Source organism: Micropterus dolomieu, linkage group LG23 (assembly GCF_021292245.1).
Source record: "Micropterus dolomieu isolate WLL.071019.BEF.003 ecotype Adirondacks linkage group LG23, ASM2129224v1, whole genome shotgun sequence".
Classification (NCBI taxonomy): domain Eukaryota; kingdom Metazoa; phylum Chordata; class Actinopteri; order Centrarchiformes; family Centrarchidae; genus Micropterus; species Micropterus dolomieu.
The window spans coordinates 22,761,477-22,782,004 of NC_060172.1; the positions used below are offsets into that span (position 1 = coordinate 22,761,477).

The 20,528-nt window shown below is 40.7% G+C and overlaps 2 protein-coding genes across 8 annotated transcripts in view; one reads left to right on the forward strand and one right to left on the reverse strand.

The window, feature by feature from the left end:
* nfrkb (nuclear factor related to kappaB binding protein) overlaps positions 1-12,547 on the reverse strand; it is a 14,130-nt gene extending 1,583 nt beyond the window's left edge. The window contains exons 1-24 of one of the 7 annotated variants that reach the window (XM_046040877.1): positions 12,533-12,547; positions 7,811-7,980; positions 7,508-7,709; positions 7,282-7,409; positions 7,036-7,207; positions 6,711-6,815; positions 6,548-6,621; positions 6,391-6,472; positions 6,088-6,283; positions 5,867-5,978; positions 5,649-5,775; positions 5,472-5,549; positions 5,317-5,393; positions 5,148-5,194; positions 4,840-4,900; positions 4,563-4,737; positions 4,353-4,459; positions 4,093-4,216; positions 3,610-3,689; positions 3,222-3,418; positions 2,847-3,117; positions 2,597-2,761; positions 1,524-2,255; positions 516-622 (exon numbers count right to left, since the gene is read on the reverse strand). In XM_046040877.1, the coding sequence (XP_045896833.1) occupies positions 516-622; positions 1,524-2,255; positions 2,597-2,761; positions 2,847-3,117; positions 3,222-3,418; positions 3,610-3,689; positions 4,093-4,216; positions 4,353-4,459; positions 4,563-4,737; positions 4,840-4,900; positions 5,148-5,194; positions 5,317-5,393; positions 5,472-5,549; positions 5,649-5,775; positions 5,867-5,978; positions 6,088-6,283; positions 6,391-6,472; positions 6,548-6,621; positions 6,711-6,815; positions 7,036-7,207; positions 7,282-7,409; positions 7,508-7,709; positions 7,811-7,936 (3,545 nt within the window). In that variant the 5' untranslated portion in view covers positions 7,937-7,980; positions 12,533-12,547. Of the gene's footprint in view, positions 1-515; positions 623-1,523; positions 2,256-2,596; positions 2,762-2,846; positions 3,118-3,221; positions 3,419-3,609; positions 3,690-4,092; positions 4,217-4,352; positions 4,460-4,562; positions 4,738-4,839; positions 4,901-5,147; positions 5,195-5,316; positions 5,394-5,471; positions 5,550-5,648; positions 5,776-5,866; positions 5,979-6,087; positions 6,284-6,390; positions 6,473-6,547; positions 6,622-6,710; positions 6,816-7,035; positions 7,208-7,281; positions 7,410-7,507; positions 7,710-7,810; positions 8,064-8,337; positions 8,676-12,532 lie in introns of those variants that run through there. The other 6 variants (XM_046040874.1, XM_046040873.1, XM_046040872.1 and 3 more) reach the window with 6 other exon arrangements.
* Positions 8,441-20,528, forward strand: part of LOC123963817 (ryanodine receptor 1-like) — a 49,702-nt gene continuing 37,614 nt past the window's right edge. Inside the window, exons 1-20 of the mRNA XM_046040878.1 lie at positions 8,441-8,726; positions 10,534-10,606; positions 15,640-15,759; positions 15,858-15,956; positions 16,142-16,162; positions 16,333-16,407; positions 16,558-16,636; positions 16,719-16,831; positions 16,917-17,016; positions 17,117-17,213; positions 17,471-17,545; positions 17,648-17,804; positions 17,917-18,081; positions 18,234-18,355; positions 18,459-18,645; positions 18,789-18,924; positions 19,058-19,153; positions 19,547-19,665; positions 19,835-19,968; positions 20,093-20,334. Of these exons, the coding sequence (XP_045896834.1) occupies positions 10,559-10,606; positions 15,640-15,759; positions 15,858-15,956; positions 16,142-16,162; positions 16,333-16,407; positions 16,558-16,636; positions 16,719-16,831; positions 16,917-17,016; positions 17,117-17,213; positions 17,471-17,545; positions 17,648-17,804; positions 17,917-18,081; positions 18,234-18,355; positions 18,459-18,645; positions 18,789-18,924; positions 19,058-19,153; positions 19,547-19,665; positions 19,835-19,968; positions 20,093-20,334 (2,185 nt within the window). The 5' untranslated portion in view covers positions 8,441-8,726; positions 10,534-10,558. The remainder of the gene's footprint in view (positions 8,727-10,533; positions 10,607-15,639; positions 15,760-15,857; positions 15,957-16,141; positions 16,163-16,332; positions 16,408-16,557; positions 16,637-16,718; positions 16,832-16,916; positions 17,017-17,116; positions 17,214-17,470; positions 17,546-17,647; positions 17,805-17,916; positions 18,082-18,233; positions 18,356-18,458; positions 18,646-18,788; positions 18,925-19,057; positions 19,154-19,546; positions 19,666-19,834; positions 19,969-20,092; positions 20,335-20,528) is intronic.

Consider the following 20,528-nt stretch of genomic DNA (forward strand, 5'->3'; position numbering starts at 1 on the left):
AGGGGGGGGGGGGGGGGGGGGGGACATGTTAGTCCACCAGACAATTGGATAGCTGTAGAGAAGGACCTTGTATAGAAAACAAACAATTCATTGATAATTATATGATATTGATATTGAATATATTTAGGAGACTCCAAAATTGACTCTTCCGCTACTACAGTGTAAACAAATTTACAAACAATAGAAAGAAATAGTTGCAAGCAGGGTGCATAATTAACTTTTCTGTCCACTGGCCAAATGGCTACTGGATGTTCAAACTGTACGAGCCACTCAATAGATTACCATTGTGTTTTGGCCAGTGAGTTAAGTAAATCTACCAACCATTAACATATTTTACCAGCATTTGGATGGTGGCTGGTGCTAATTTTGTGCCCTGGTTTACAAGGTTGTTGCCATCATCTAACGAGGGAGGCCCAATAGAGGTTAAAGCTCAAGGCATTGACTCTCAGAACACGTGAAAATAAATACATAATGGAAGTGCCTAAACAAATAACAGTGGAGAAGATGAGACATACTTTGTGTTAAGACTTCCTTTCACAATTGGTGTGGTCACAACACTCTTGTTTTTCAGTGGTTGGTTGAGGACAGAGAGGGGCACAGTTATCCGTGCAGGTAACTTCCCCTGTAGTGTCACAAAAGAGGATTGTTCCAGAGTCATGGGACTTTCAAACTGTGCGATTAAGTACAGAGACATGTTTGAAAAGAGTTTCCTTAAAAAACAGTGCAGAAGGGATCAACACACACATACTTTCATTTCAGTAATAGCAAAGTCAAAATTCCCATTATTGACAATGTCCTAATACACATCCATCAGTAATGCAGATGAATAAAGATGTATAGTTTTCGTTAGTGTTTAGCATAGGCCAAACTGAGCTGTTCGTGGGAGTATTTCTATATATATGCATAGCTGACCGTGGTTTGTTGTTACATGAATCCTCTTACTGTAGGTGCTGGTGCTTTTGACTTTCTACTTTGTATCCGATGACCTAAACAAACATTTGGCTGAACTTGCCGAACAACTTAAGGCTTTGAAAACTACCCTCATCATTCTCAATAATATGACATGATATAATAGTCTATCATTGTAATACATAAAACAGTTTTGTTTGGACAATGTAGAGCTATAACATATATTTTCTCGTATTAAATTGCTGGCCTGTGTCGCTGGGAAGGAGCTCATGAAATGTCATGTTCCCATAGGAACCGACAAAGCTGAACAAGACCAAGAGTCTAACAGCCCAACAGTGAACCCTACAGGCCATGCTGCTTCTACATGTACATCCTGAAAGTAGTTTAACCCGACTGATTATAATTGAAAATTCTTAGTTACACATTCTTCCAAGTGTGGCTAAAAAATTTAAGAATAAAATATAAAATATTAAGATTATCTGTGTACCATAGCTGCAATTTTATTAAATTGCAGACCTCATTCAATGGGAATGTTGGCCAACATTACATTTAAATAAAACAACAAAAAAAAAAAACAACTTAAAATATGTACAGAAACTGAAGAATTCCCTTACTGTTTGTGTAGTAACCACTGTAGCGGGGACCTGCCGCACAGTGGCTGTAGCTGTTCCTAGCGTCAGAGGTGAACCCGAGACTCCAGGAGCCACAGTGATCCCCTTAGCACCACCCACAACACTGGCAGCCATGGTCACTACAGTAGCACATGTAGACGCTGTGAGTGGTTTGCCGCCAGTGGTAGTTGTCATTGTAATGGTTTGACCCTGTTTCTGTGGAATAACACCAAGACCTGGCATTATTCGAATAGTGGCGCCGCTCTTGTCAGGGGAAGTCACGGTGGAGAAGGTCCTCGATTTTTGGTCAGCCACGGTGACAGCCAGTGTGGGCATCAGACGTATGGCTGTGTCTCCTGCAGCCTTCAACAAGGTGGAGGCAACAGGGCCTGCTTTAGTGGTCTGTACTTCCCCTGTACAGGATAGAGCACTGGAGGCGGAGGAAGGTGAAGCGTGGGTCGGCGTCACATGGAGAGTAGCTGATATGCTCTTGCTGCCTGCGGTGGCAGTGCCCAGGAAGTCAGGGGTGAGTTTGACGGTTGCAACTGGGGATTTGGTGAGAGTTGCCATCATGTCTGGGGTGATCCGCAGCACCGTCTGGCCTTTAGCGTCTGTGGTGATGGAGGATGGTGGAAGACGCAGGACATCTTTACCCTGGATGCGCAGGTTTGTAGCCGTTATTGGAATACCTGCTCCTCCTGCAGTCTTCATTCCCAACTGGCCTGTGATGGACACCTTTAAAGAAAAACATTTACATACATATCAACTAATAAATGTTGTGTCATGAACATGGTAAATTACATTTGTTACTTATTTAAGAAGATGCATTTTTCAGTCATTGCCATAACCTGTAGACTTTTTCTATTGAATGTTTATTAGCGTTTGGCATTGACTGATCAAGGTGAAATTTATCAATTTTTTCCTACCTATAAATGGCCTCTTTCACTTTTTTAATCTGTCTAATAACTAACTTCCAGCCTGGCAGAGACATTCTTAGCGTTCAAGACTGTTCTGACAGGCCCTACTAGTAGTCGACCTAACTAACCAAATATCCCAGTTGAAACAAAGTGGTTCACCTGTTTGATATTCGGGCTCGTGACTCCTTGCAGCACAGCGGGTGAAGCGGGGTTGTTGGCCGGGCTACCAGGTGATCCAGTTTGAAGTTTGGCCATAGCTACAGACAGGGTTGTCGGCACATGGACTGGACTACTAGCAGTCCTCAGAGGCACAGAAACTACAGCCTATTGGTATGCACAATAAACAAAGACAGTATTAATGATGCATTTTGTAATATGCATCAAAACAAACATCTCTTTATCTGGTTACCTGTGAAATGCCCTTAGTTGCCACCGAAACAGGCATCCTGATCTGGTGAGAGGCCTGATGTACCAGTGTGGCCTGCTGACTTCCTGCCGAAGAGACCAGACCAGGCTGAGCAGAAACAACCCGTACCTGAGGAAGGGAGCTTGCCGCCAGGTGACTCACTATCCGAGCCGTGTGTTGGGACGTGACTGGCTGTGAAGTTGGTGGACCAGCCTGACTGCTGGGTAAGATGGCTCCCAGCTGTGGCAACGAGGGGGGGGACACAAGAAGAACCCTGGCAGAGCGAGAAGGGGCAGAAGCAACTGATAAGAAAAGAGTCTATTTCAAATTACGCAGATAAAACATACATGTATTTAAAAACTATTGTGTCTCACTGACCCTGGGCTGCTTTTGATTGTATCCGGGACTCCAGTCTTCGTTGGCGTGGTGGCTGCGCAGGGTAAGGGTGACTTAGGAGTTCCAGGTGTGTTGGGGGTGGGTGTTGTCGGAGTTGGTGACATTGGATTGGAGCCTATATCCTGTCCTGCCTCCAGACATCCAGGTGTTTTACTGCCTCCGTCTTTACTTCCACATTTCTAAAACATAAACAGGGCTTGAGATTCATAATCAGCAGCTAAAATCTTTGAGACACTGATAAACAACTCAAAACTCCAAATAGAAAAACAATAACTTCCACTACAATAAGGGAAATAGAAAAAGTGTTATTTTACATTGTGTACAGCTAGGTGTAGTTTTGTCTGGAGTAAAATGGAGGCAGTGGACTCACAGGCTTGGTTGCAGGTTTAGGTTTCTGCTGCAGGGCTTTTCTTGCTTTTGCAGCTGCAGCTTGAGCCTGGTGGATCCTCTCTGAATTGGAGAAAGAAAAACAAACAAACATGATACTTAACAGTTTTCCACAAGACAATGATCTTAAAGACCAAGAGCACATGCTATTAGACACTTTGCTCCTCTACATGTGAGTGCAATTATAGTACGATACAGAAGAGATGAAGGCTGTAGAAGGATGAAAGATTAAAACCTCAAAATGTTCAAAATCGAAACCTGTGTGTCAAGCAGATCTATTATCTATCGGTTACAGGAAATTAAGCAAATCTTCTGTTCAGACAATATTAGATAACCAAACTAGATTAAACTTGACTCCTTATTGGCTGCCTCCATTTAAAAATTAAATTTTTAGAGATCTTAAAACATTTCCAAAAACTGCAACAGTGGACAGCTAAAACCTGAAATCAAGCACATGGTTGCTTACCAAACTCCTCCTGACTGCGACTGCGGTGCAGATAAATCCAGAGTTTGCGGCCAATGTCGTACTTCACACAAGGGTCTTTCTCATAGTGAAGTCTGTCTAGAGCCCCGCTTACAACTGTGTTCACCTAAATGGCAAAGGAAGATCCTTACAAACAGGACATATCACCATACAAAAACAACTTATAGGCAGCATCTGCCTCTGGATAGTGGCTTACACAGGCCAATGTAAGGTCTGTAAAGAAAATGCTAACTACATCACACCTGTGCACTAGTGACATCTGGAGCAAGAAACTGCGAGTCTTTCAACAGTTCACAGATCTCTGCCCGTGTTCCTTCTCCATTGGGTAACCTGGCTGCTGCATCCCGCACTACAGAATAAAGAGGGTAAAAGTCGCGTGACTGGTTTCCTTTGCACACACTTAAAAGCCCCACAGCCTGACAATGGAGTCAGAGTATAACAGAAGGTCTAACCCAGAGAGAGAATGGTGACGTATGGCGGTCGGTCTGAGCGGAGCAGCGTGTGCTCTCTGGCTTTGTTGAGAGACATCTCCTTATCAAACACCCCTTTAACAGGCCCCACCACGGATTCAAAGCCGTGCATCCTGAAGGTGAAGGCTTTATGTGGCTGGTTGTATCGCTGCTGCTCCTAATAAACAAGCAAAACATATGTCGGGTTTGAGAGTTCATGTCCAGGCTAAAGAGGCCAAATGTTATGAATAAGAAAAGTTTTCCAGAATGACAAACAAACCTGGATTTGAAACACTTGTCTCTCATCTCCAGTGCTGGGCCGCACCACATAATCAGTTGAACTGCGTGGTTATAGATAATACACTGTTAACTTCAACAACCATGATACTGCAACTCAAACTACTTCATTGTGTTAATGTAAGACTTCAAATGACATGTACATTTATTTAGAATTAAGCTAATGATTTCCTAATTAAGCAATGAACTATCTGCTATTTAAAATACTTAGTCCAACCAGCTACCCAAAAAACAATGATTAATTTATTTCTTAAGTTTTCATGTTTACAATGCTTTAACACTGAATCTTACACTCTTGGTGTGGGAGAAGTAATCTCTAACATGTCTTCATTTTCTGTCTGTGGAAGACAAAAAAAGCCTGTTTAAATTTCATTACAAATAAAAAAGTGGTCAACATAGTAAACATAAATGTAGTATAGAATCGTGCTGAAACTATATTTTGTTATAATAGTTGTACTACCTTGACAACTAAATCTTTGGAGTCCAGCCACAGCTGACAAAGTGCACTGAGATCCTTCTCTGTATCCTGAGTCGGGCCTAAAATAAGTAACTGACTTTAATATTCAATCCCAATCACTGCATCAATCAGGCATTTCAATAGTTGATCCTTCTTACCAATCCACCTCCACTGCTGAGATTCATCAGCAAATTCCACAAACGGAGAAAAGCCACTGGGGAGTGCCATCATGCCATCTGATTAACAGACATAGAGTGTGGGGGAAAAATACAAAAGTGACATGGGGTAGAAAATAAAGTCTGACCATTTCAGTATGAGTGACCACTGCGACTTACCTTTAGTCTCTCCTGCAAGAAACTGCAGCGCTTGAAGAACCAAGTCAGACCAACACGGGACAGATGAAAACCACACGTTGAGGGAGCTTGCTGGAGAGGACTGCCACATTTGAACTTTCTCCTCCAACTGAGTAATAAAAATGTAGGCGTTATAATGTGTAGCCAGAAGTGTGATCAATTTTATAATATGTATGTTAAACTCTGTAAGAAGCTCATACCATTAAAGTACTGGCAAGGTTTTCTGCCCTTAAGATGGTCTCCAATAGGCTGAAGAAACTGACAGCTATTTCCTCAATGGAAACTGGGCTACCCTGAGACTCCTCCACAATTCTGTAATAAAGATGGTTCTTTACATTACACACACACACACACACACACACACACACACACACACACAATTCTGGACAAGTTCTTGACATTAGCATGGCACTAGACTCACTCCTCCTTGATGTTGTGTAGTGGAGTAGATGGCGTGTCTGGCAGGGAGTTGATGATGTTCACTGGTGGAGCTGATGGGGTGTCTGAAGGTGCAGCAGTTTCACAGGGATCCTCAGATTCAACTTTTATTGTCCTTATCTTCTTCTTCCTTCTCTCATCTTTTATCTTCTTCTTAGGCAAAGAAAGATCAAACAGTGCTGGAAGAAAAAAAGGGAAGATACATTCCAACTGTGTGTCAAGAAATCAACAAAAACAAGACTTTGGCTTCAGATATATCATTATTTTTTAAATTCATTTCACTCACGCACAGCCCCCTTCCGACCAATATTTGTTCTTGAAAGTATGTCTCCAAGGTGGATATCAGACGTCATCAAGTCTGGATGGTCCTGAGTAAATCAATCATAAGTGATATACTGTACAAATTAAGACCCAACCATATCTGTGTTTTATTTTGTTCTTACTGGTTGTCGCTTCCTCTTCTCCCTGTGGTTTTGAAGCATGGTTTTCAAGTCCTGCTCCCCTAGTTCTGTTTTTTCTGTGAAAAAATAAAATGTCTTTAAGTATTATATTCACTGTGCTTAAACATTTGAGGAACAATATCTGGACATTGCAGAAATCACTGACCAGTAGTCTTCATGTCTTGGGTGGAGAGGCTGGGAAGAACTCTGAGCGAGACAGTGGGTGTCGGAGAGGAAGGTGATTGTGGTGCCGGAGTCCATAATGATATATCTGCAATAATAATAATAAAACAAAAGCAATGGCATGGTTAAATGTGCATTTTTTCACTGAATGTCATACTGATAATGATAACGTTTTAATAATAATAATAATGAATTATCTTCACATTGCATATTGGTTGTTACCATATGGAATATATTAGCATCTCCTTATTAGAGAAGTGTTTAGAGTTTAATTATTGGTAGTGATACTAATGAAAAAACAGACTGACCGTCGTCATCAGATGAAGCGTTGCTGTCTCCACACTCAGTTTTGACCTCCTTTAGTATGCGACTCAGTCTTCTTCTCACCCTTGGCTCCCGCATTTCAGCATGAGTCCTGGTAGGTAACTTTCTTTTTGGTGGAAAGTCCAGACCATTTTGAACAGCAAACTCCAGCAGCTCCTACAACAATAAGACACATTATGTCTAACTGAAAGAGGCCATGTGCCTTGTACTTAAATGTTTTACAAAAATACCTTTCTGGAGACGAGGATCTGCTTCAACAGCCTGTGGTAATACTGCTGCAGGGAGTACAACTGTTGCTTTCTCTGGGACTTGGCACACAATTGTCTGTACTTGACCACTTCAGGATTGAAGTAACCATCTGCGTTAAGATAAAAATCATGACCAGAAAGTGATTAAAAAAATACTCATGTCAACATGATATAGTTGTGTGTAAATAAGTGGATAACTAGGAAGCACCTCTGAATAGTTTTTGTGCAAGATGAAGGGGATTTCCAAAGTTAAAGTTGCTGTTGTTGAATAGGTCACTGATGGTGCTGTCCTGCTCTGCAACATTGTTGTCAGAAAACTGTGGCAAGAACTGACGAAGGTGCTGCCTCTGGGAATCTGACAGTACGTTACTCCAGGTGCTTTCGCTCATCACAGAGAAGAAGATTTCGGGCTGTTACAAAGAAAGGTAAATGGCAAAAATGACTGCATCATCTGCATGTGATCAATCGAGCAAATCAGCAGCATGTAATCCCTGAGCACCAGATAACTCACGTCCTCAAGTAGGTCCTCTGGAAGGTTCACTCTACAGTTCCCCAGCATGCATTCCTCTGTTATTTCTTCATTGTTTTCTTCTTTTGGATCAAGAGGGTCTGTTAGCATATGGGTGAGGGCATCCATTCTTCTCCTCTGTGTCAACCGTTTAGTCTTTCACATAGAAAAGACTACAAAGTCACACAAAACCTCGTTTTAATCTGCAGACCAACTCCAGCTGATGCTTCTGCTTCCAGTCATTGAACGTTGTTGGCTTTATAGTTCGGAAAGAAGGTTGTTCAGTGCAACAAACGACTAACACTGGTAAGCATTCACCAATGTCAAAACATTAACGTTAGCCGCTCTGTACAGTAACGTAGCACTGCTTAGCGAGCTAAGCTAAGTTAGCAAAAGAGCCAGTTATAACGTTTAGATTCGTGTTTCAGCGTTCAACGCAAACACACTATTTATGTACGGCATATTGGTAAGTAAAATGCACATTGTGACTAAGTTGATACAGCTAGTAAAGAACTGCTAAATGCTCTTACCTGACATTGCTTTGTTTTGGAAATGAAGAGGGAACTATTTACCAACGTACCGTTTTCTTCTTCTACTGAAATGGATGACACATATCGGACGCCTCTCGCGCTTTGCTGCCCTCAGCAGGAAATAAGCATGTAATATACGTGGTCATTCACGTTAATAAAACTATAAAATTATATACAAAACGTCGCTTCTTTTAATATTCTAGTTGGTGCTTATTGTACTTAGTATTATTATTTACCTTTGACCAGAGAAGGGCATAATGTTACTAGCTAAACGGGGCAAAAGGTCTACACGCTAACGTTGTAGCTGTAACCTAACGGCGGCTAGTCACCTGTGAGGGCACCCACCTCTCACTCAAAGCGACCGTTAAGCCTAAATACAGTTTAATCAGGTAAGTTATTTAAAAATTCACCCCAGTTCAGTTGTCATGAACGGGGAGTATAAATCCGTTTGTGTACCAGGCTGTAAACATTTTTTTTTTCTGCTGTAAATTTTGGCTATTTTAACATGGGGATCGCTTAATTTTTCATCCCTGAGATTGCTGCTTGGAGCCATACAGTCTATGCTTGGAGCTCACTGTCCATGAAAAATTAACTTTATTAATATAGCACCTTTTATGCACATAACTTTAAACAAGGAAGAAGGGAGAAAAATATTTAAAGGCAGAGTGTTCTGTATTTTTTGGGGCGTGGTGGCTGAAAGTAGCATCCCCAAAGGCTTTTGTGGTGACCATGGGAATAGTTAAAAGAGCAGCTGTGGAGGATCTTAGGGTTTGTGGAGGATCATAAAGATAGGGTGCTATATAATTTAGAGCCTTAGAAACTTTAAAAAAAAATCACTTTTAAAAGATACAGGGAGCCAGTGCAGGTTGCTTAAAGTTAACATTATATGATCTCTCATTTTTGTTTTTGTTAAAACCCTGGCAGCAGCTTTCTGAATGGTCTGTAGTTTTGCAATACCTGGTTTTGGTAGACCTGTATAGAGTGTGACAGTAAGCAAGATGACTAAGAAACAAAAGCAAGAGCAAGCTTTTCAGCATCTTGGCAGCACAGTGGCCCACTGGATAGCACTGTGGCCTTACAGGTCCTGGCTTCAGACCCTGGTTGTCCCTGCCTTTCTGTGTGGAGTCCTCCCCCTGCTGAGTGGGTTTCCTCCAGGTGCTCTGGTTTCCCCCACGATCAGAAACATGTTAGCTTCTCCAGTCAGTGCTACTGGACCGTGACACTGGCACAGATCTGGAGTTGGTCCCACAGTGGCTGCCCACTGCTCCCTTGAGGGATGGGTTAGGGCAGAGAAGGAATTTCGCTGCATGTGTATGTGACAATAAAGTATACCTTACCTTACCTCTGCAAATGATAATAGGCAGTTTTGGTCAACAAATCAAAATGGGCCTAATAAGTTAGTTTTGTGTTTGTGTTTTTAGTTAGATATGTAGCCTACATATATAAAAATATATATAACTAATTAATTAAATAGAAAAAAGATAGTGAATATACCTGTGAATATAAATTATATAAGAACAAAAACAAATAATATTAATAACAATAATTTATCAATTCATGTTTATATGTATTTTTGTTCACAGACAAACACTAACAAAACAGCCTAATATTACTATACTTCTCCCCAACACCTGTGGAATATCTCAGTTTCATTAAACAAACAAAAGCAATGTTCCACTCAGTTGATTAAATCACGAATGTTTAAAGATTTATGAAAACACTAAATTTAAAAAACATGCAAATTATACATTTCATACTCCTAAGGTTGAAGTTGGTTTCAAACTGGGGAAACCCTGTCTGTTAAATGTGTTAATAAAATATGCACCTTTTTAACACAATTTTTTAAATTGATATGGCACAATGAGAATTCTCACTTAAATTAAATACCTTATTAATACTTTAGTAGAGTAATTTGTTATGTAACAACATAGTGCAGAACAGTGGTGTATATACCATGAATTAGGAACATGTGAATGGCTGGTTCAGCTTTGTCAGCTTGCTCCACCTCTTTATGGTGTTGTAATGAACAGGAATGAACAGTCAATCCCTCTGCCTCATAACACTTGCCAGAGAGAGGCACAGGGCCCACAGTGCCCTTCAGAAACCTTCACTAACATTGTCAGGCCTTACATGTTGGGCATATAAGCACACGGAGTTACAGAACTGACAGACAGACATTTTCCCATTTCTCTCAAGGTTTTGCTTTTAATGCCTTGGGAGGATGGCAGAAGGTGCAGATGGAGAGGAAGAGATTCAGTTCCTGCGAACGGTAAGTGATGCTACCTGTCTCTTCTCAAATAACTATCAGAAAATTTTTACAGTCAGCAATATGCAATAATTAACCTTTTGTGTATTGAGTTGTTGCTCATAATGCATAATAGACACATTTACTGAGTTGGGTTACTTTCTTTACATCGACTGAGCACAGACTGACAAGGACAGGTGGCATATTTTGTCAGCATTGTTATCTATTTATATCCCAGCGGGTACTTGGGATGTTACTGTTTGTCACAGAGAAGAAAATTTCTGGTGCCAGGTGATAATTAACACATAGACTTATAACAGATTAATTATGATAAAAGCAATTACATATAGTTACATGAAAGTATTATAACATTTTTACACTTCACCGCCACATGTATGTTCATGACAGTTAGGAAAATCAAAAGTTTTTTTAAAAGACTAAAAACATACTTAATTTCGTGTAGTTTGTATGTGGATCCCTTTCATGCTTTAAGCGGGATATTACACCTGTGGCTGAGGCGGACACCAAGATTAGTAGTGTGAACTACTGGACTGGATTCTGCCATGCCTAGTGGGAATGTTGTTTTTTTATCTTGGCTCGTAGGTTGAAGCTCTACTACAAAATAATGTTGATATGGTTGTAAAGCTTCAACAAACTTCTACGAGACCACAAAGTCCTCCAACTTCCTGTTGATGTAAAATCACTTGGTTCGTGCCTTGATGTTATTCCTTCATTAAATATTTGGTCCTATTATTTTTCGCCAATGGAGCAAATAGAAATATTATTCTGGGTCTTGGGCCATTATTTGTATTCAGATGAAGAATCTATATTACCTAGTCTAGGTCTTTATCCCCAAAAAGAACTTTATGTCAGTGACCATGTCCCACACCAAACTGTAATACAGGTGTATCAGATAAATCCACAGGGTGTCACTTGCTTCTCAGGCCTTTGTGCTACTGCAGCCCAACTTTATGATTTAGATGTGTATTTCCAAAATAAATGTTGTGCATAGGGATGTTTTAGTACATTTTGAGGTATTACTCTGAAGTTTTAACATATTTACTTCATTGATTTTACAGTACATGTTCTAAAATATTTAATTTAAATCAGTTTATTTTTGCTGCATTAGTCACCACTGAGCTATCGAATTTCCAGTTTAGATCTCTGTGCCAGAGTCTGCAGAAGGCCATTGTGGCCTTGCAAGCCGTTTGCTGTAACACCCTCTATATGTACACTCAGCTTTTGAACATGTTCCACATAGTGTCACTGTGGTAACTCTAGACCTGATGTTAGCATAAGCCAGACACCAATTATCTATAGACTGTATCAGTTGACACTCAGTTCCTTGTAGCCACTCGGTTGAAGGTTGTACACCCTGAAGAGGGAGTGCAGTCTATGTTTTTGGATAAAGAAACGTTAATTTGATATTTTATTGAGCACAGACACTTTCAAATTCAAATATGTTTAGATATTTGTCTAGCATCTACATAAAAAAAAAAAAACATGTTTTCAGTTGGCATTGTCTCAATCACAGCAGTGAAGTAAAACATGTCAACAATGTGTCATAAAGTTGCTGTCAGAGTGCTGCTGTTCACCCTGAACTCAGCTGAGTTCTATATTTACTGTGTGAGGATTAGCAGGTTCAAAGCTTGGCCTATTTCTGCACCTGCTTACTTCAGTCCTTGTGGGAACTTCACTATTAAAGTAGTACCAGCAGTTTTTAATATCAGATGCTGGTTTCAAAACATTCTGTCAGATTGCTTTTATAGTACTTCTTGCATTGCTAATGGAATTTCAGATAGCACTCAGCTGCTAGCCCCTTGTTGTCATGATGGCATCTTGTCAGTCAGTCAGTCTGTCTGCCAGTCTGTTGGTGTGTCTGCCTGTAGACACATGGACACATTTGCACAGTAACTTAGGAACAGAATGTGCCAGAAACTTTATACTTACTTGTGTCATATGCTGTGGTAGGATTGTCAATTTGTTGGATAGTCTCTAATATTTTGCTTAATTGTCCCCATCCAGCCAGTTTTAACTGCCGTTTTGGTTAACGTTCTTTCACAAACAGAGAATGTGGGTGTGGTTAATATTCGGACGTAATACTTTACCATGACAACCAAAAACTGACCGGCTGGAGTTTTTCGCTAACGATATGCTGTGTTAACATCACTACACTGTACAGTTTAGTACACTTTGCTGTCTGGCAGGAGTAGCTATTACTTACCCATGATAGAAACTAATGTGCGCGTATCAGCTGTTATCAATCATACAGTCGATGGTCCTGTCACGCACTGCACACGATAACTCTCACTACGTTTTATGGAGCGCTTTCTTTACCGCAGGGGTGTGGGGGGTGCCTCCGCCGATGCAAAACGTCAAAAATGCGAAAAAAGGTAAAACGGCCGTCAGTAAAATGTATGTTGCAGACTGTATACAGTATAAGACAGTGGCAGGTGAAAGCGCAACGCGTTTTCTGTCATCTGTCCTCCAACACCGCACGCACAAATGCCATAATGAAAATGAACAGCACACTAAACCAAGACGAGGAAACTAAAAAATAAAATGAAGACCCTCTGTTAGCTAAATTTCTGCAATAACTATGCTAGCTAACTACACCTGGCTAATTACAACTTAGTTAACTTAGCTCACTAAACTAGAAAGACAAACCAACAATCAGACACAGAGAGACATACCTACTGTATGTTCTAAGTAAATTACATGATAAATTGGTTAGCTAGCTCACAACAATGTTTCTCGGTTTGACGCTCTGACTTAACGTCGGTGACTGCGTGACAGTTTTTTAAGGAGGCATGACAGTGCGCCTGCGCAAGCTTGGAGAATGACGTATGACTTATGGAATTTCTATAGTCATACGTCACCACCCCGTTTTTGCAACTTTTGCAACTTTGAGCACAAAATTAAGCTATTTGTCAAAAAATATTTGGCGAACTATGTGGGTAATCAACATTGTAAGGAAATGACTCAGAAAAATATGAAATATCATAGAAATGTCAAAATACACTGGAGGGGTGCTTTAAGGTGGCGGCAGTGTGAGATGTCCTTTTCTCCTTCCAACGGCTGCAAATTGTCAGCAAACCACTGACTTGTCTTTTATTTCTACTATATAGGATATGCGTTTCATTGTTATTGGTAAATAAGATATTTGAGTAGTTGTGTGTTCAGGACATGAGGTTGATGAAGAGGAAACATAGAGCACCAACCTCCCTTTACAACATTGCAAACTCACAAACTGTTTCACAGGCACAAAATAAATGCTCTTAAACTTAAAAAATATGGTTCACAGTGGCAGAACTGTTTCACTGTACTGCAGCTTTAACAAAGAAAACAATATCCACCACGGCATTGAGTATATCAGTATAAAGTATATAAAAAATTCCAGGGTTTGATCTCAGCTCTGGTCCTTCTGGTCTGGAGTTTGCACACTTTCCTTGTCTTTGCATGTGTTTCTGTTCAAAAGTGGACACTCTGTTCCATGGATCTGAATTTGAATATGTTAGCAACCTAGCAGACCATGTCTGTACATACCTGTGTAAATTAAGAAATATCAATTTACAGATTTACTTAATTATTTATTTTTTTACAATTGTCAAATTTGATCACATTAGTTCAATTGTCAAAAGTGGCTGACATGTAAAGCTGATGATACACGTAGTAACTTTTAGAGCAATGGTGCTGGGCAATGTTGCTGTTAATGGTAATGAGTAAAGATTACTACCGTAATCCCCTTCCCCCACCACTCCGCCACCCGCCCCGCCACTATCCGTTCAAAACATAGTTGGACTTGCCACCAGCAAGATTGCCCAGCAACATTGCTCAAAAAATTGCCTCGTGTATCATCAGCTTAAGAGTAGTTCAAATCTTCAAACCAGCAGTTTATATTTTGCAATCTGTTACAAGTTTACAGCTTCATAAACAACTATAATAAACTAAATTAAATCACATAATAGATAACCCAACTGACACATAATTAATAACTTTGTTGAACTCTTGCTAGCATGAGCCTTGATGAAATGTATAAATGAACCGGAAGCATTTTTTTGATAAAAACACAAACAGCTCAGCATGACGTTTTGGGTTGAGGTGAATTAAAATAAATGTTTGAATATTCCTCTGGTCAGCAAGTTGACTAATGCAATATTGAATAAGTGCAATCCAGGCCAATTTATTTTCCTGGCAGTCAAATTCTAAATATCTGTTACTTTCCAGAAGGGGATGTGTGAACAGCAGGTGCAGTAGCCTGAAATAGAGAACTTGGGTGTCTGTGTGTTCGTGTGTGTGTGTGTGTGTGTGTGTGTGTGTGTGTGTTTGTGTGTGTGTTTGTGTGTGTGTGGGGGGGGGGCAGAGAGGCAGGGAGATCAGAGCCAGTGACAGGCACAGAGAAATACATTAACTGGACAAAACAAGTGAAGTTTAGGTCATGTTGTGCAAAGAAACAGCTTTTTTTTTATTATTTTGTCCCTTGTTTCTTGTTATTTGTGTTGGCCACAATGTTGTCCATCTGATTAAAGGTTTGGTGGCCCAGAAAACCTTAAATTTATGTGGTGAGATACAGGCAGACATTTACACTACTGTGTCCCTTTGGTACGTAAATTGGTTTTATTTGTAGTGTCACCCCTCACAAATATAGTGCAGTATGGGTCATATGGTTTTGACCTATATAGAGTCATGTGGGATTTTCAGAATGCATTAATGGGAAATGGGAGTCTGACAATGTTATAGGAGCGCAATGCTGAAACTTTGAAGTATTCTTTTAAGATTAAAGTTGGTTATCATTAGAAGATATTCAGTTCTTGATCAGAGTTCAGATTTGGTATAGCATTTTTTTAAATGAAGTTTAATTTCATACACTTACATAAGTGGTTATTTTGCCTGAGAGTTGTCTGAAAGGCCAAATTGCCAGATTTCATTTAGACAATTATTGATGCGGATCTTTGTTGCATGTCAGTCCCTCTTGCTCAGTCTGTCCCCATTTTTTCCTACAAAAATGCAACCAAAAACCCCTCCTCCTTCACTTTGGACTTGTTTTGTCTTTGTAGGACGATCAGGTGGTGCTACAGTGCACAGCTTCTATTCTTAAAGAACAGATCAAGCTGTGTCTGTCCTGTGAAGGATTTGGGAATCGTCTGTGTTTCCTTGAGACCACCTCGAATGCTCAGGTAGCAAAAGGACATGATGCTTAATGCATTTTATGTCATTTCTTTTTGAATTTTAATGGCTACTATTCACCAGGTTTACTGGCTGTCCTGTGTTTCAGAATGTCCCTCCAGACCTTGCTATCTGCTGCTTCATTCTGGAGCAGTCCCTGTCTGTGCGGGCATTACAGGAGATGCTGTCCAACTCCTCTGTGGATGAGGTAACACGCACAGTTGGGGGGAAAGTAGTACTGTATGGTTAAAAGGTGCTGCATTTTCATAGGATGTACTCATGATACAATAAACAACTGCGGGATGAATTGTTCATTCAATAACTGAAACTCACTTTGCTTCTCTTCTGACTTGACACCACTTGATCCTGCGCTCTCCCACCTGCCATCCATAGGCTGTCGATTTGGACAAATGGGTAGGTTTGGAATCAGTAGACTTGCCCTTATTTGTTATTTCAATATTAACTAGACAAAGTTGTCACCTTGAAGCTCTTCCAATGGGACATTTTTAAATATGATAACCTCCTTTAATCCTTTGGACATTTAATTGACTCTGCTTCTACGTGACTATACCTCTGTCTCCCAGTCTTCACAAGGCGGGGGTCACCGAACCCTGCTGTATGGACACGCCATCCTCCTGAAACACACTCACTCCAGCATGGTAAGCACATTTACGATCAAGGATGTGACTACTGCTGCTCTGTGCTGTCCTCTCCTCCTTAGCACCAGTCACAATCTGTTGTGCTCTAAATTGTTTGGAGCACATGTCATCTCACGAGATGAACTTGTTCTCCCTCTCTTTATGCTGCAGTACTTGAGCTGTTTGACTACTTCGCGCTCTCTGACAGACAAGTTGGCTTTTGATGTGGGCCTGCAGGAAGACTCCACAGGTGGTTATGCACTTCACTGCCTATAGTCTCCCCACACACGCCGATGTAGTTTTCTGTTTTATAAACCTATTTGTCGTCACAGGAGAGGCTTGCTGGTGGACTATCCATCCAGCCTCCAAGCAAAGGTCCGAAGGAGAGAAGGTCAGGGTGGGAGATGACCTCATTCTCGTCAGTGTTTCTTCAGAGCGATACCTGGTAACCCTGATTTTATTTATTTGCACCGTAACTGACAATTTGTTGTCAGTTAATCTTACCAATATTTGCACCTGCACTTTTTTAGCATCTGTCCTACGCTAGTGGTGACTTGATGGTAGATGCCTCTTTCATGCAAACACTGTGGACCATGACCCCTGTGATGTCAGGATGTGAGCTAGCTGAAGGTCTGTAATTTTATTGTTGCAAAAAAATATAACAAAAAACAGTCTCTTTTGTCCATAAATCTGTCCACTCTCTCTGAACAATATGACTCTTTTGCTCTAGGTTTTCTCACCGGAGGGTATGTGCTTAGGCTGTTCCATGGTCACATGGACGAGTGTTTGGCAATCCCAGGAGCTGACCAAGGAGATGACCAGCGCAGGTGACCAATATCACTCTACAATAGATATTGGTTGTTTTAGCATTACACTCAAACATATTCCAAAGCAAACCATTTGTTTTTTGGTATGATCCCTACATTATAAAACACGCCTCTGGTGTTGCGCGACTTGCATGGTGATGTAGGGAATCTCTGAAAGCTCTTCCACACCTTGACTTGACTAATTTTGTAGAATTTATCAACCTTGAATTTCCTGAATCATGTTGTTCATTATTGATTGGCATGTTGCTTTTTTACAGAGTTGCTCATTATGAAGGAGGAGCTGTATGTAGTCATGCTCGATCCTTATGGAGACTTGAGCCACTACGTATTGCGTGAGTGTCTTGATCCCTTGCATTTAACAACATGTATTACAGTCGTTCACTTTCAGTGACTTTACAGTGTGCTGTTGCTCATTCATTTGTGCCTGTTGGTAGTTGGAGTGGAGGTCACATTAAATGGGGCCAGTCTTTCCGGATACGTCACATAACAACAGGCAGATACCTTTGTCTAGATGAAGAGAAAGGACTGCTGTTGGTAGACCCGGAGAAGGCAAATTCTAAGATGTCAGCCTTCTGCTTCAGGATTTCAAAGGTCATTGTCATGCAAAGTCAACTGTGCCAGAATACTTTGAGACTCCTTTGTGCAGTTTAGAGATTTTTTTTACCAGTCTTAATAAAGAGCACACTTTTTATTTAAACTACAGGAGAAAATTGAAGTGACCCAGAAACGAGATGTGGAAGGCATGGGCACGCCTGAGATTAAGTATGGAGAGTCCATGTGTTTCGTACAGCATGTTTCATCTGGCCTCTGGCTTACATATGCTGCTGTTGATGCCAAATCTGCCCGTCTGGGTCCTCTAAAGAGAAAGGTAAAGCAGAAATATACAGCAAAATATTAATCACCAATGAGTGCTGGAGCAACAATAACAACTCCAACATGTTTAAGTCAGCATTTACTGTATGCACAGGATGTGTGAGTGTTGAGACTTGTGTATTAAGAGCACCTGTGTTAAATTCTTAGGCCATACTCCATAAAGAAGGTCACATGGATGATGCACTCACAGTGGCTCGATCTCAGACTGAAGAGTCCCAAGCTGCCAGAATGATTCACAGCACAACAGGCCTCTTCAACCAGTTCATCAAGTAGCACTACTTCCGTTATATTTCATTCAAATCTTTGCTAATAAACGTGTTTTTGTTTAATAGATACAGCATATTTCTCGTCATGTTCTTTTCACGTCTCCAGAGGTCTAGATTCTCTCAACGGCAAAAACAAATCTGCCAACCCCCCATCTCTGCCTATGGACACAGTGGTGCTCTCCCTGCAGGACCTCATTTTCTACTTCCGACCCCCAGAGGAGGAGCTGGAGCACGAGGACAAACAGTTCAAGCTTCGCTCCCTCAAGAACAGACAGAACCTCTTCCAGGAAGAGGTTGGTCTACCTACAAAGGAAGGACTATTCCTGACATTGGATAACAGCTGCATGTTTGGATGTAGATGTAGTTTGGTTGATTTATTCATTTAATTTCAACATTTGTATTTCAGTTCTGTACAAGTTTTTATTGTTTTTAACAGGGAATGATTACTCATGTCTTGGACTGCGTTGATCGTCTCAATGTCTACAACACAGCAGCCCACTTCTCCGAGTATGCTGGGGAAGAAGCCGCAGAGTCATGGAAGGAGATAGTAAATTTACTGTATGAATTGCTAGGTATGCACATCTGATCATTTGTTCTATGCTTTAATAGTGATTTTAGATCTTTTAGTCCTTTATGTTCCCCACATCTAGTCATCATTTTTGTTTGTGAACCAACAATCTTGTCTTCCTCTCTTCTTTTGTGAAGCTTCTTTGATCAGAGGTAATCGTGCTAACTGCGCCCTGTTCTGTGATAACCTTGACTGGCTGGTCAGTAAATTGGATCGTTTGGAGGCATCTTCAGGTATCTTTAGACATATGGAAGCTCATTTAAATGCACAATGTACATTTTGTTTCATGCAAACACGCCGTAGCTGTGAATGATGAATGCTTATGTTACTCACTAATAAAGGTGAACACCTTGTCATTTCCCATGTTATTGTTACAAACTGCATACAGACCAACTAAGAAATATGATGCAATTGAAAAGAATGGTTCTGCAACAAATACTAACAATGTGAAACTTGCAATGCTTTCAAACTCTGGTCAATTGTAATCCTGTACATTGTTAAATTTTAATGTGTTCCTGTTAACTCTTTCCAAGGATCTATCATAGTGTATTGTCCTTTTCCACCATACCGTATAAACATGTACTGGCAATGGTATATATTTACATATTGTCGCATTATTTTGACAGGAATCCTGGAGGTGTTGTATTGCGTTCTGATTGAGAGTCCAGAGGTGCTGAATATTATCCAGGAGAATCACATCAAGTCAATCATCTCGCTGCTGGATAAGCATGGCCGCAATCATAAGGTCAGGAACATGTAACACTGTTTGCTGAGCATGTTGGAAAAACCTGAAAATTCTGAGTTGACTGCAGTTAATATATTTGATATGTAAAATATAGTAATATATCAAATCTCGAGTTACAAGGCAGCCCCAGAACATCTTAACAGATTTCTGTCTCTGGTTTTTTTGCCAGGTCTTGGATGTGCTCTGTTCTCTGTGTGTGTGTAACGGGGTGGCTGTCAGGTCAAATCAGAATCTCATCACAGAGAATCTGCTCCCAGGTCGTGACCTCCTACTTCAAACCAACATTATCAATTATGTAACTAGGTGAGACGATTTGTATAGGCACAAAAGCTGAAAATGCTTTGTGCTCTTTCTTCTGTGCTGAAGCCCAGTTACCTAAACATCTGCTGCATCTGAGTTCAATATTTGTTTTGTAATCCTCCTTTAGCATGAGACCCAACATTTTCCTCGGAACTTGTGAAGGATCCACTCAGTACAAGAAGTGGTATTTTGAGGTGATGGTGGACCACGTGGAGCCATTCGTTACAGCTCAGCCATATCACCTACGTGTGGGTTGGGCTCTGACAGAGGGCTACAGTCCTTACCCTGGTGGAGGGGAAGGCTGGGGGGGCAACGGGGTTGGGGATGATCTCTATTCCTACGGTTTTGACGGGCTTCACCTCTGGTCAGGTAAAGTAAAATTGGTATGACACGGTAGTAGTCTTTTGCCTGCATTTGACTGGCACCAGCTCAAATTTATTTCTAAGAATATATACATTTATTGGATTTATTTAAACAAGGCAAATAAATTCATTTGATGTTGTGCTTTTGTGCCCATACCACTTTTCCCACATGATGCCTACAAGTTATACAAATAAACTTGA